The sequence below is a fragment of the Thamnophis elegans genome, chromosome 5, assembly GCF_009769535.1.
Source record: "Thamnophis elegans isolate rThaEle1 chromosome 5, rThaEle1.pri, whole genome shotgun sequence".
Classification (NCBI taxonomy): Eukaryota; Metazoa; Chordata; class Lepidosauria; order Squamata; family Colubridae; genus Thamnophis; species Thamnophis elegans.
Genome location: NC_045545.1, coordinates 75,985,273 through 75,999,605, shown reverse-complemented (window position 1 = coordinate 75,999,605; position 14,333 = coordinate 75,985,273). Strand labels below are relative to the sequence as shown.

The 14,333-nt window shown below is 44.8% G+C and overlaps 1 protein-coding gene across 1 annotated transcript in view; it reads left to right on the top strand.

Annotated features, from left to right (window-relative positions):
* The window catches only part of SLC13A3 (solute carrier family 13 member 3), a 54,220-nt gene that overhangs the window by 11,530 nt on the left and 28,357 nt on the right, over window positions 1–14,333 (top strand). The window contains exons 2-3 of the mRNA XM_032217430.1: window positions 3,510–3,775; window positions 10,152–10,315. Coding sequence (XP_032073321.1) covers window positions 3,510–3,775; window positions 10,152–10,315 — 430 coding nt within the window. The remainder of the gene's footprint in view (window positions 1–3,509; window positions 3,776–10,151; window positions 10,316–14,333) is intronic.

The following is a 14,333-nucleotide window of genomic DNA, read 5'->3' as shown; positions in this document are numbered from 1 at the left end:
CTGCAGATCACAGTCAGCTAAAGTGGCCTGCATTACTGCACCATAACCACTGCGCCACCTCGGCTCCTGTGATTGTGACTTCTGTATTTGAATAAAGATTAATCACCTCATATGGTTTGTGGAAATGTAGGCGATGTGACTTGGAATAATACTTATTTACTAGCACTTTATTTCAGTCATTGACCAATAAAAGTGCTAGTCAATAAGTATTATTCCAAGTTTCTGTCTCTGCATGCTGCACTTACAGTAAGTGGGTGATTAAGTAGATTTCTTGGTTCAGCTTGTGTAGTTTCCATTCCAGTATATGCCCAGCACTTCTGAAATATTGAATGATGAGCTAATGATAATGTTTTTCTTTCTTTGGCCCTTTTCATGCTTTGGTTTTTTTTGCCTGAATGGCTGTTTTGTTTTATTTTCTTATCTGATTCATTCTACCTGATTTCTCTACATTAATGAAATTAATTCTTCTGACGTATATTGTTAAACCTGAAATTTTCTTGCAGTCATAAATCAAAAAAAAAAAAAAAAGAAACCAATTGAGTACTCATGTAGGCAATAAATAACTTATCATACCGGTACATGTATAATAAACCACATTTCTGAAGCACCTTTTGCATAATTTATGTTTATAGTCAAACTTTATGATAATAGATCACTATTATAATAAGTATGAAGGTATGCAGTGGCTTCAGTCTTCAAAAGGAAATTGTACCTAGTTCTGCTGAGCTGCAGAACTGGCATGTACCCATAGAGAATGTCAGCATTTGCCTAGGCTGGCACAATGGGTAGGGGCAAGAAAAGCAGGCTGTAAGCGATAGAGAACCTCAAGCGGGTGCTGCTTAGGATAACTAATAAGCACCCACTGATTTAAACCCACCCATGGCGTTAAAGAAATATTTAATCTTTGTTTCTATCTAAGGGTTCATCTGGGTGCAAACGTTCAGCCCCCGCCCTTTTCCCCAAGGGAACCAGAGATGCCTCACCACAGATATGCTTTCTCAAAGGCAGCTACTCTCAATGCTGACAAATGTTGATGACAAGAAGGAAGACCTACAGACTAGACCAGTGATGGCAAACCTTTTTGAGACCGAGTGCCCAAACCGCAACCCAAAACCCATGTATTTATCTCGGATTGCCAATACAGCAATTTAATCTGAATAGTTTAGTTTTAGTTTAGAAAAAACAACTCAAACGCGTCTTTTCTCTGAACCCTCCCCCAATAACAGCGCTTACAGAGTATAAGAAGCACCTTTCCCCCCTAAAAGAGCGTGGAAATGTTGGTGTGTCTTATACACCGAATACAGCCATTTTTGCCTCCTGAAGCCCTGCCCCCACATCCCATTTTTTGTTAAAAATGGATGAAAAACAGGCCTTTTTTCACCAAAATAGGGGTGTTTTTGCCTTCCCCCACCCCCAGAAGCACTCTGCAGGCTTCAGCAGGGGAGCTGCTGGGGAAAGGGAAAAATGCCCCCTTTTTGGTGAAAAATGTGCGGGGGGTGGGAGGGAGAGGGCTTTGGGAAGCTGCTAGCAAGGCTTCCAGCCCCCCCCTCCCTCACCCCGCACTAGCCCAGCATGGTGTTAAATGGCTTCGGAGGTGGAGAGCTTAGGAAGCACCTAGCAAGGCTCCCCCACCCTCACACTAGCCCAAGACAACTTACAATCAAGCCGGCGAGGAGCAGGAGCAACAAATGGAGATTCATAGAGCAGCCAAATGTTCAGCTTCTCACACAAGGTAAGAGGAGCTGAATCAACTTTCGGTTTCTGCGTGCATGCGCAGGCACCAATCAGCCTCTTGATGTACACTGCTCAAAGGCACTTGTTGAGATGGGCAACTATAGAAATAATAAAATAATAAATAAAACAAATAAAACAAAATGTCTTAACTAATTTTTCAAGTGATTTTGGGATAAGCCTCATTCAACCCAATGGGTAGACTTGAGTAAATATATAAATCTCCCTTTGAAACGATGGAACCTTCATGATTTAGAAACATGGAAATTGAATTACAATGAAGATATATCTTTTCATTTTTAATGTATTTCCCACTTGGGGGAAGGGAAGTGATGAAAATCACATATTGCTTAACACAAATGTCAAAGATTAAGTCACAGTGATAACTCTGTAGCCAAGAGTCACAATCAAGAGCGAAATTATCTCTGTGACCATTTAGCACAGTGGTAGTCAACCTGGTCCCTACAGCCCACTAGCGGGTGTTCCAGCTTTCATGGTGGGCGGTAAGAGTTTGCTGTAACTCGGCTTTATAAATTTTATAAAGTAAAGTTACTTCCGTACTTTATAAATCAACATTACTGTGGAACCGGTTAGAAAATTTTACTACTAACAGAGATACAAAAGTGGGCGGTAGGTATAAAAAGGTTGACTACCCCTGATTTAGCACAAGGAGTGAATGAGAAATGATTCTAGATAAAAAGTTTCACAATTCAAAACCTGTGTTAGGATAACTAATCAGCAGCCACTGATTTAAACCCACCCATGGTGTTAAAGAAATATTTAATATTTGTTTCTATCTAGGGTTCATCTGAGTGCAAACTTTCAGCCCCCCCCCCTTTTCCCCAAGGGAACCTGAGATGCTTCACCACAGATATGCTTTCTTGAAGGCAGCTACTCTCAATGCTGACAAATGTTGATGACAAGAAGTCTAGACAAAGGTCTAATAAATGAAAATTGAGTCTGAACGAGGAGGGTTGATGAAAACATGACAGAAAGCACCCGCCATAGGTTTTAAGGAGAGGGGGGGGGGTGTACCATCAGACTTGCAAATTTCTGTTAAAATAACCAATAATAATATATACTGCAATGGGATTTAAATATTTTTCATACCTGAGGTTTTTTAAATGTAGTTTTACCTATTAGTTCTGTGCCACTCAGAGTCATTTTGATGAAATGAGCAGCTCTATAAAGTTAAAGGTAAAGGTTCCCCTGCACTTGTGTGCTAGTTGTTCCCGACTCTCCTCATCTCTATTTCAAAGCCGAAGAGTCAGCCCTGTCCAAAGACATCTCCGTGATCATGTGGCTGGCATGACTAAATGCCGAAGGCGCACAGAGCGCTGTTACCTTTCCCACCAAGGTGGTCCCTATTTTTCTACTTGCATTTTTACATGCTTTTGAACTGCTAGGTTGGCAGAAGCTGGGACAAGTAACAGGAGCTCCCTCTGTTACGCGGCGCTAGGGATTCGAACCGCTGAACTGCCGACCTTCTGATCGACAAGCTCAGCATCTTGGCCACTGAGCCACCATGTCCCTACCGCAGCTCTATACATTTGATAAATAAATAATTTTTTAAAAAAATCTTGCAAAAAAGTTATAGTGCTCACAGCTGTGTTAATCTGCACTACTTTGCAAGGCTAACAGAAATCTAATTTGTAGCATTGCTGTTGTAATCAATGAAAATAAAATAAGAATTACAAATGTTTTTTGCAATTTTCCAAGTGATTTAGAAATCTTTTATAATGCTTCCCCCTCCCCCCTTTTCCCCCTCTTCATTGCAGGAAGGAAAATGCCTCTATGTCATTTTGGTGATGGCTATATATTGGTGCACCGAAGCGCTGCCTTTATCAGTGACTGCTCTTCTCCCTATAATTCTGTTTCCTTTCCTTGGAATTCTCCCAGCCAGCAAAGTTTGTCCTCAATACTTTTTAGACACTAACTTCCTCTTTTTGAGTGGCTTGACCATGGCAGCTGCCATTGAAGAGTGGAATCTGCATCGTAGAATTGCATTAAGAATCCTTATGTTAGTGGGAGTCCAACCAGCCAGGTAAGTAACTACAGAAACAACTAAAACTAGAGTTTAGTTGTGTGCAAAATAAGAAAACAAGGGTTGACTCGCATTGCGCTTGACATAGTGATCTATCATATAGCAGAAATGTGTGGATCCCAAATACATATTATTTGTTATATTTATTTCCTATCTTTTCTCCAGGAACAAAAGATGGCATAAGTTTGTCTCTGTTTCCACTGCCTTCCTCCCCAAAACAACAATGCTGAATAGATTGCGCACAATCATGCCGTAACTTTGCCTGCCCTTTAACCCAAGTTTTCTTAGATTGAGCCTAACGCCATTATGCCACCTTTTGTAAAAATGTCAAGTTTGGATTTAGTCAGGTTCTTTTATATTTGTTGAGTTTGGATGATGAATAGCAATAGCAATAGCATTTAGTCTTATATACTGATTCATAGTGCTTTACAGCACTCTCTGAGTAGTTTACAAAGTCAGCATGTTGCTCCCAACAACCTGGGTTTTCATTTTACCAACCTTGGAAGGATGAAAAGCTGAATCAACCTTGAGCCGATCAGGATCAAACTCCAGGCTGTGGGCAGAGTGAGCTTGCAATACTGCATTCTAACCACAGTGCCACCGTGGCTCCTGTAAATTTGTATAAAAAGACTTCTATAGCATTTGCAAATAAGCTGGTATGGTATGGTTTGGATTTTTAGATTTGGATTTTATTAAACATTTATATGCCGCCCTTTTCCCTGAGGGGACTCAGTGCGGCTTACAACAATGGAGGGAAGGGAGTGCAAGACAAGACTTAAAAAGAAAAAGAAACGTGAATAAAAGAAATTAACCATAAAAACACACCATTCACTCAACATTCGGGCGGGGTGAGAGTAATCCTATCCCCAGGCCTGACGGGATAGCCAGTTCTTGAGGGCTGTGCGGAAGGCCTGGACGGTGGTGAGGGTACGGATCTCCACGGGGAGGTTGTTCCATAGTGTCGGAGCTGCAACTGAGAAGGCTCTCCTCCGCGTAGTCGCCAGTCGGCACTGACTGGCGGATGGAATTCGGAGGAGGCCTACTCTGTGCGATCTGATGGGACGCAGGGAGGTAATTGGCAGGAGGCGGTCTCTCAGATAGCCAGATCCACTACCATGGAGCGCTTTATAGGTGGTAAGTAAAACCTTGAAGTGCACCCGACGATCGACAGGTAGCCAGCGCAGCTCACGGAGGATCGGTGTTATATGGGCGAACCGTGGTGCGCCCATGATCACTCGCGCGGCCGCGTTCTGAACTAGCTGAAGTCGTCGGATGCTCTTCAAGGGCAGCCCCATGTAGAGCACATTGCAGTATTCCAGCCTAGAGATCACAAGGGCTCGAGTGACTGTTGTGAGAGCCTCCCGGTTCAGGTAGGGCCGCAACTGGCGCACCAGGCGAACCTGGGCAAATGCCCCCCTGGTCACAGCTGACAAGTGATGGTCGAAACTCAGCTGTGGGTCCAGGAGGACTCCCAAGTTGCGGACCCTGTCTGAGGGGTATAAATTTTGTCCCCCCAGCCTGATTGATGGAACGCTAGCCGAATTTTTGGGAGGAAAACACAACAGCCACTCGGTCTTTTCCGGGTTGAGCACCAGTTTGTTAGCTCTCATCCAGTCTTTAACAGCCTCAAGGCCCCGGTTCATCACGTCCACCGCTTCATTGAGTTGGCACGGGGCGGACAGATACAACTGCGTATCATCCGCATATTGGTGGTACTTAATCCCGTGCCTCCGAATGATCTCGCCCAGCGGTTTCATGTATATGTTAAATAGCAGGGGGGACAGAACCGAGCCCTGCGGCACCCCATAGGTTAGGGGCCTCGGGGACGATCTCTCCCTCCCCACCCCATGGTGTGAGGTGTGGTGTGGTATGATGTATGATATGGTATGATGTATGGTGTATGGTGTGGTGTGGTATGGTGTATGATATGGTACAGAGGTGAGTTCCTACCGGTTCGGACCGGTTTGGCTGAACCAGTAGTAACTTGGCAGTCTGGGTTGCTGGAACTGGCAGCGACCCAGGTCTGCCACACTCCCGAACCACTTCTTTCGGTGGCACCATCTTGTTTTTTACTTTCTGCACATGTGCAGAGGAATTTTGTTGCACTGCGCATGTGTGCACAGAGCATAGGAAGCACGCACACAGCTCCTTCCTGAGCGGACCGGCAGTAGCGGCAACCGGAACCCACCCCTGATATGGTATGGTGTATGGTGTACGGTGTACGGTGTACAGTGTATGGTATGGAATGCCCTGACAGCTCTGGGTGGCTACCCACATAGGAAAATACAATAAAAATAAACACAATCACTTGAAAGACTATGATAATGTAGACTTACAATAAAGTAGAATTAGTTCATCTGATTGTGTTCCCTGTCTGGTTTACCTGGGAGAGCTGCCATTAGTCTTGCAAATCTGAAAGTACAGAATTCCCACCACCACTTTTAACTGTTTGATCCCAAGGGTGGGTCGTTCCTAAGTTTCTTTCTCTGATCGCTAAGTCTTTGGGAACTCCTGCCTCTCTTAACTGATTATTTCCTAGGCAGCATCTCTTCCCCAAGATCACCCGCATATTCCCTTACATTTTGAGACTCAGATTTACTTCTTTGCGATTTCATTTAGAAGTACCCCACTTACACTTACGTTGGAGTTTTCTGGTGGAAAGAACTTCTAAGTAATCATCCCTAAAATTATACCATTCAACTGTCCCCTGCCTCTGGAATAGTCTCCCTTCAGATTTCAGGATGACCCTGGCCATGTTGCCTTTCACAAGATTGCCAAGTCTTGATTGTGTGCCCAGACCTGGACCCTCGAATCTGTTAATGGTTGTAATAATACCCATAGTAACTGCTTTATTTAGTGCCATATGCATTCATTTTGTACAGTTTAGCTGGTTTTAATTGTTATTATGTCTTATGATGTACACTGCTCAAAGTCACTTGTTGAGATGGGCAACTATAGAAATAATAAAATAATAAATAAAACAAATAAAATAAAATGTCTAAACTAATTTTTCAACTGATTGTGGGATAAGCCTCATTCAACCCAATGGGTAGACTTGAGTAAATATATAAACCTCCCTTTGAAATGATGGAACCTACGTGATTTAGAAACATGAAAACTGAATTACAATGAAGATATATCTTTTCATTTTTAATGTATTTCCGATGTGGGAAAAGGGAAGTGATGAAAATCACATATTGCTTAACACAAATGTCAATGATTAAGTCACAGTGTAGCCAAGAGTCACAATCAAGAGCGAAATTATCTCTGTGACCATTTTTAGCATAAAGCGTGAATGAGAAATGATTCTAGAGAAAAAAGTTTCACAATTCAAAACATGTCTTAGGATAACTAATCAGCAGCCACTGATTTAAACCCACCCATGGCGTTAAAGAAATATTTAATATTTGTTTCTATCTAAGGGTTCATCTGGGTGCAAACTTTCAGCCCCTGCCCTTTTCCCCAAGGGAAGCTGAGATGCTTCACCACAGATATGCTTTCTTGAAGTCAGTTATGTCTCAATGCTGACAAATGTTGATGATAAGAAGGAAGACCTACAGCCTAGACAATGGTCTAATAAATGAAAATTGAGCCTGAAAGAGGAGGCTTGATGAAAATATGACAGAAAGCACCCGCCATAGGTTTTAAAGAGAGGGAGGGTACCATCAGACTTGCATAATTCTGTTAAAATAACCATTAATAATATATACTGCTGATGGGATTTTTATATATTTCATACCTGAGGTTTTTTAAATGTAGTTTTACCTATTAGTTCTGTGCCACTCAGAGTCACTTCGATGAAATGAGCAGCTCTATAAAGTTAAAGGTAAAGATTCCCCTGCATATGTTTGCTAGTCGTTCCTGACTCTGCTCATCTCCATTTCAAAGCCGAAGAGCCAGCACTATCTGAAGACGTTTCCATAGTCATGTGGCGAGCATGACTAAAAGCCGAAGGCGCACGGAATGCTGTTACCTTCCCACCAAAGTGGTCCCCATTTTTCTACTTGCATTTTTACATGCTTTTGAACTGCTGGGTTGACAAACGCTGGGACAAGTAACGGGAGCTCACTCCATTACGAAGCACTAGGGATTCAAACCGCTGAGCTGCCCACCTTCTGATCGACAAGCTCAGCATCTTGGCCACTGAGCCATCACGTCCCTACTGCAGCTGACATTTGATAAATAAATAAATACAAATAATAAATTTAAATAATAAATTCAAAACAAATCATGCAAAAAAAGTTAGACTTCATATCCCCAGCTGTGTTGGTCTGCACTACTTTGCAAGGCTAACAGAAACCTAATTTGTAGCATTGCTGTTGTAATCAATGAGAATAAAATAAGAATTAGAAATGTTTTTTCAATTTTCCAAGTGATTTAGAAATCATTTATCATGCTTCCTCCCTTTTTTTCTCTTCATTGCCTTCTGTTCAATCAACACTGTCAGTGTTGGTGGGGGTTCCATGAGTGTTAAGCCCTCATTTTGCAGGTTTTCTCAGGACCCTACTCTCTTCCCATCTCACACCTATATGGGGTGATGGCATCAGTTGGAATGGGTTTAATCATCATCAGTATGCTGATGATACTCAATTACATATACTACATCTACACCAGGCCAAGCAAGTGATGACATAAAGGTTTTGTCTACAATTCCAAAGAGTGTGAGGGACAGGAGGGGGAAGAAGAGGCTCTAATTTAGCCCTAGCGAGATTGAATGGCTACAAGTCTTAGGGTTCACTAACCAGGGGATTTTACAGCATTTGTTGTGGCTGGGATGGTATTCTCACAAAAAGTATCACAAAGAGTGTACATTTTCTCAGAACCTCAGCTCCAACTTGACAAACAGGTGGCATAAATCCATTACAGCTGTTCCTAATTGGGAGACCCTACTTATCATGCCCTGGTCACTTCCTGTTCAGATTACTGCAACACAATCTATATGGAGTTGTACTAGAAGACTTATCAAAAGCTGTAACAGGTCCAGAATATGGCAGTGAGAATAGTTAGGAGTTCACTAAGCTATTTTCGGGTAACTTTACTTCTGCACAAGCTGCACAGACTCCCAATAGGCTTCCAGATGCAACTGAAGATGCTGGATAATGATAGTTTCATAGTTTCCTTTGTGGTGTATGTTTGGTTATAATCTCTTATTAGTTTGACACAGAGCAACACAAGGTACCCACAATTACTCATACTGCTGCAAGATTTCCTAGGACAGACTTGCTTAGAAAAATAATTCTCACTGAAAATAATTGCAAAACATCAAACCTGTTTAACATATTCTATGGATGTGACTCTCACCTGGACAACAGGAAAAGGTGTTTCTATTCTCACAGGTTTCATTTTGTGCTTTAATCCCTGTAAATAAAGTCAGAGACCCAGTCTGTCCTGGTGGTTAAAACATCAGACTAGAAACCAGGAGATTGTGAGTTCTAGTCCTATCCAGCACAAAGTCAGTTGGGTGACCTTGGACCAGTCACTCTCAGCTGTGGGAACAAAGCAATGGCAAACCACTCCAAAAAAACTCTTGCCAAAAAACCTACAGAGACTAGTCAAGGCAATTGCCAAGAGTCAGAAAGTAAAATAAAGGCATTTTTGAGTCAATCTTAGCTCCCGGTGAGTACATGAACACACTTGTATTGCTGCCAATACAAAAGAGCTTTGTCATTGCCTTCTTTTAGGATCCCCCTCCCCCAATTGTTTAACTTATTCAACCATCCTGTGGTTTTTGGTATCTTTTATCCTAATACAAATTGGGTCTGTCCCAGCTCAGATTTTTTGAGATCAGCCAGGATTGGCTAATGTTGACATTTGGTGGGTTTTTAATATTTGTGTCTGGTTTTAAATCCTTTTCCTGTTAATCCCTTATAATTTGTGTTGTGCTCTGGCTCAGTTTTGCTTATTCACAGTCAGAACAGAGATGGTATCAGTTATAGTCCAATATATATAGAAGTGCAGAGAGTAAAGAAGGGGATCTTGATGGAGCGAATAAAGGCAGCAAGCAGATAAATATTGTGGAAGCCCAAATGTGGCAGAGGAGATCTGAAAATGTCTCAAACAACAACCCTTCAAGTGAATTCACATTGACATAAAAAGACAGGACGAGAAGCACATTCAGACTTGCAAGACTCTGTTATCATAGCCATTCTTAACAAAAGTAGTTTTAGACATATCTGACATCTGTTTCTGAGTCTGGCTATCTGGTAAGACTGACAGTAAGGCACCAAATTAGTATATTTAGTATATGCTGGTAGGTGATATTGCACTGTATTGATTAATCTAGAATGATGTCACCATGGCATTTTCTCAACTGAAATGGAAAAAAAAAGATTCTATAAGATCCTGAATTTTAATCTATTCTCGTCTCTTCTTTCAGGCTCATTTTAGGCATGATGCTAACAACTTCCTTCTTGTCTATGTGGCTGAGTAATACAGCCTCTACTGCTATGATGCTACCAATTGCATTGGCTGTTTTAAAGAGCCTTTTCGGAGATAAGGAAACATCTAATGATTGCAATAGGGTAAAAGAAGAAAATAAAGGTAAGTCTGATGTGTTCTTAAAAGTATACATCCATTTTTGGCGTGCATGTATATATGGTATTGTATAGTATGGTATGGTGTGTATATGGTATATGTATATGTACAGTATACGTATACGTATATGTATATGCAAAGGGGTTCAGTGGCTCAGGGGTTAAAGATGCTGAACTTGTCAGCTGGAGAGCTGACAGCCCGGGTTTAACCCAAGACCTATGCAATAAGGTGAGCTCCTGTTACCTACCCCAGTTCCTGCCCACCTAGCAGTTCAAAAGTGGGTAGATTAATAGGTACCATTTCAATGGGAAAGAATAGCATTCTGTGCATTTGGCCACATGATCACAGAAATTGTCTTCAGACAACTCTGGCTCCCTCAGCCAAGAAACAGCGATAAGCACTGTGCCCTAGAATCTTTATATCAGAGTGGGGTTGCTCCCGGTTATGACCAGTTTGGAGAACCGATAGTGGTAATTGGGCATGGATTGCCAAACTGGTAGTGATGACTGGCTAGCCATGCCCCCGAATCGGCCCGCTTAGATGCTCGCCCTACCTTGCCTTCGCCACGTGCATCCACACAACTGCCTCATCCTGCCTACACACAGGTAAGCAACATTCGCGCTAGCCTAGCCCTCCTTCCCCACTAGCCAGCATTTTCCAAACCACCGCTGTTGCAGCCTGGCAAACTTCGCATGCTGGAGAGGGCAGCAGCAGGAGGAGAGGACAGTGGGAGGAGAGGACAGTGGCGGCAGGGAGAGCAAGATTAGCGTGCTCCCAGCCACGCCCTGTGGTGCCTCCATTCACTGGCTCAGGGCAGTGACTCAGCTGCAGCCTGGACGAGCTGAGGAAGTGTGGAGAGCCTCCTGTGTGTTGCAGAGTGAGGTCAGCCTTTTTCTGTGCCTCCGCGTCTCCTGAAGCTCCCACTGTTGTAGCTGCAACGGGCACAGGGGCAGCCTGGAAAATGGCACAGGGGTGTGGGTGAAGGCTGGGAGGGGGATGCAACATGCAAGGGGCTCCCTGCAGCCTCAGCTCATCTGGGCTGCAGCTGAGTCCGCTGCCCTAAGCCGACGGAGGCACTGCAGGGCGCAGCTGGGAACTCACTAACCTTGACCTTCCTGAGCGCCGGACTTCGCTGTTGTCATCGACCCTGCCAGCTTGCCCCCATCTGGCTTCCAAATTAGGGGGCAGCCGCCATTTCCCCGTGCCCTCCTGATTGCCAGCATCTCCAGGAGCCTGGCAACAACGTGAGAACAGAGCACTTTTCAGCTCTGATTGGCTGGCAAGAAGAAAGAGCCGCAGTCGCTGCCATCTTCATGCATACGCATCCTTTGGACATGCAGGTTCAAGGTATGTGCATGCACAAAGATGGTGACAGCTTTCTGTCCTCACCCGGCACCGCCATGCTCCCGGGGGTTACCCATTTACCTACGGGGTCTGCGGTGGCTGAGAAGTGAACCAGGCAGGGTGCCACTTGCACTCCACGAGACTGTCAGACTGGAGGAAGGAAATGGCCATTCAGACGGTCCTGCCCAGCGTCCCTGGCCCAGGACCCTTTCAGAGACAATGGACCCAACAGAGGCAAGCACTCCTCTCAGTGGGGCAGCCATGCTTGTCTGCTCCTGGCCCAAAGCCTCACGATTCCCTGTTCAGCCAAGCATGGCTCACCTGTACTGGGAAGCACCTGATGGCACCTGGTGGCACCCTCATGATGGGTGTTTGGTTGTGGTGCTGCATCCTCCAGCCCAGATAGAGCCAGAGCCAACTGAGCACTCTCTGCACATGGGCCGATCTGGAGCCTCAAGGCCTCAGCTTGAAGGCACACACCCGGGCTAGAAGTGCCACGCAACTGCCCACCCATTGCCATGGAGACCCACCAGTGCTGCCGGTGCCTCCTGGCGCAGGTGAGCTACGCTTGGCCGGGGGTGTGTGTCACGAGGCTTTGGGCCAGGAGCAGACGAGCACAGCTGCCCCACCGAGAGGAGCGCTTCCCTCCATTGGGTCCATTGTCTTCAAAGAGGTCCTGGGCCAGGGATGCTAGGGCCAAGCCCATTGGCCACAGCTGCCACTTCAAGAGCAGACTGTTCAACTCAACCCCAGAGCTGTCTGGGAGACAGTGAAGAGCCCCGATCTGGCACCCTCCTGCTTGTCAAAAATGTTCACCACTATTTTGGTGGACGTGGCTTAATGTGGGGGTCATGTGACTGAGTGTCAAGTTGGCCGTGCCCACTCAGTCACTTGTCCCCCCCACCTAGCCATGTCCACTGAACTGGTAGAATTTTTTTTGAAACCTGCTTTATATGTATATGCATATTAGTTCCCATGGTACTGCAACAAGGAATAAGAAGGACATTAGGTTTTCAGATGTACACAGTATTCAAAGCGCCTGCCTACACACAGGCAAGCAGCATTCTCACCAGCCTAGCCCCCCCCCTCTGGCCAGTGTCTCCCAAAGCCACCATCATCACAGCCCTATTTTCAATATAGGAATGGTGGGTTTATGGTATTTTCTACATGAGGGATGTCAAACTCAATTTCATTGAGGGCCACATCAGGGCTATGTTTGACCTTTGTGGACCGGGGTGGGAGTGACCAGGGTGGGCGTGGCCAGCATGATGTCACTTGTGTTGGGGATGCTTGTGGTGGCCACAGCACTCTGCCAGAGAAAACGGACTCCCAAGCTCTGTTTTCGGCAGCTACGGTCTTCTGCATCCCTCTGCCAGTAAAAAACGGAGCTTGGGAGGGCCAGATCATGGTCCCCCTGAACCAGGGGTGGGTTTCTCGCCCCGTTCCAACCGGTTCGGTTGGAACAAGGCCGGCGGTGTCCTCGCGCACGCGTGCGGCGCATGCATGCGGCGTCCTCGCGCACGCGTGCGGCGCACGCATGCGTACTAGCATCTGTGCGATGCTCCAGCTGCTCCTGGAGGATCGCGCAGGCGCTGTATGCATCCTGCACATGCGTGGAAGCGCAGAATTCATCAAAACTGGGTAAGGAGCGGGCGCGGGCACGCGGGCGCGCGCGGGCGTGGGGGGGGGGCTTCACCGTTCCCGGAAGTTACTTACTTCCGGGTTCGGCAACCAACTGGTTCGCAGGGACCGCCGCAAACCGGTTGAAACCCACCCCTGCCCTGAACTATGTTTTCACTGGCAGAGGCACTGTGTGTCAATCCTTCACTATTTCCGGGGTGGCCCCGTAGACAAAATCTAAGCACCCTGTGGGCTGGATCTGGCCCGTGGGCCTTCAGTTTGATACTCTTGTTCTATATGGTAGCAAATTAGCTAGCTCACTGTGTCAGGTTTTGGCTTGACACACAGTTTGCTAACTAAAGCTTTTTGTTATTCTTCAAGGATAGTCTCAGAGTTCTGTGCAACCAAGACATGGATAACTGTGGCCAGATCCAACCACCTCAGGTTCACTCGTATCTAAGACAATCCTTCCTGTCATCATGACCCTCAGTAGATCTAAAATAGCCAAGGACAAGAAGTTCTTGATTATAGACCTGCTGTTCCAGAGAACATAATCCTTTCCCTAATGATTTGAACAAACTCAAAAATTAGATTGTGTCAACATTTGCCCAGTTTGAGACATACACTTTTGTACAGTTGAATGGAAAATGCATCCGCGGTATATTATTGTTTTAATTCCTTCCCTGTTGTTCTAGTAATGAGCTGAAACACCATTTTATTGCCTAAATAAGAAAGAATGCCAGGATTGGTGAAATGGTGAAGTATAAAACATGACAGTGCAAAAGTCACAGGTTCACTGAGCAGTAAGACACATACTTTCAACAAGCCGAGTGAGCAGGTTCATAGACTTTGTCCACCTTGTGCTTTTTTGTAATATCCTGTCTGTCCTAGTATGAAGAAAGAAGTAAAAGAAGATGACAGTTCCAAGTGGAAAAGTTTATACAAGAAGATTTAGGGTCAAAAGAGCACAGGTTCTGTTACAATTAAAACTCTACGGGGTATTTTAAACCCTAGTGATCCTAATTATGTCCCTCTGCAAAAAAATAAGATTCTAATAAAT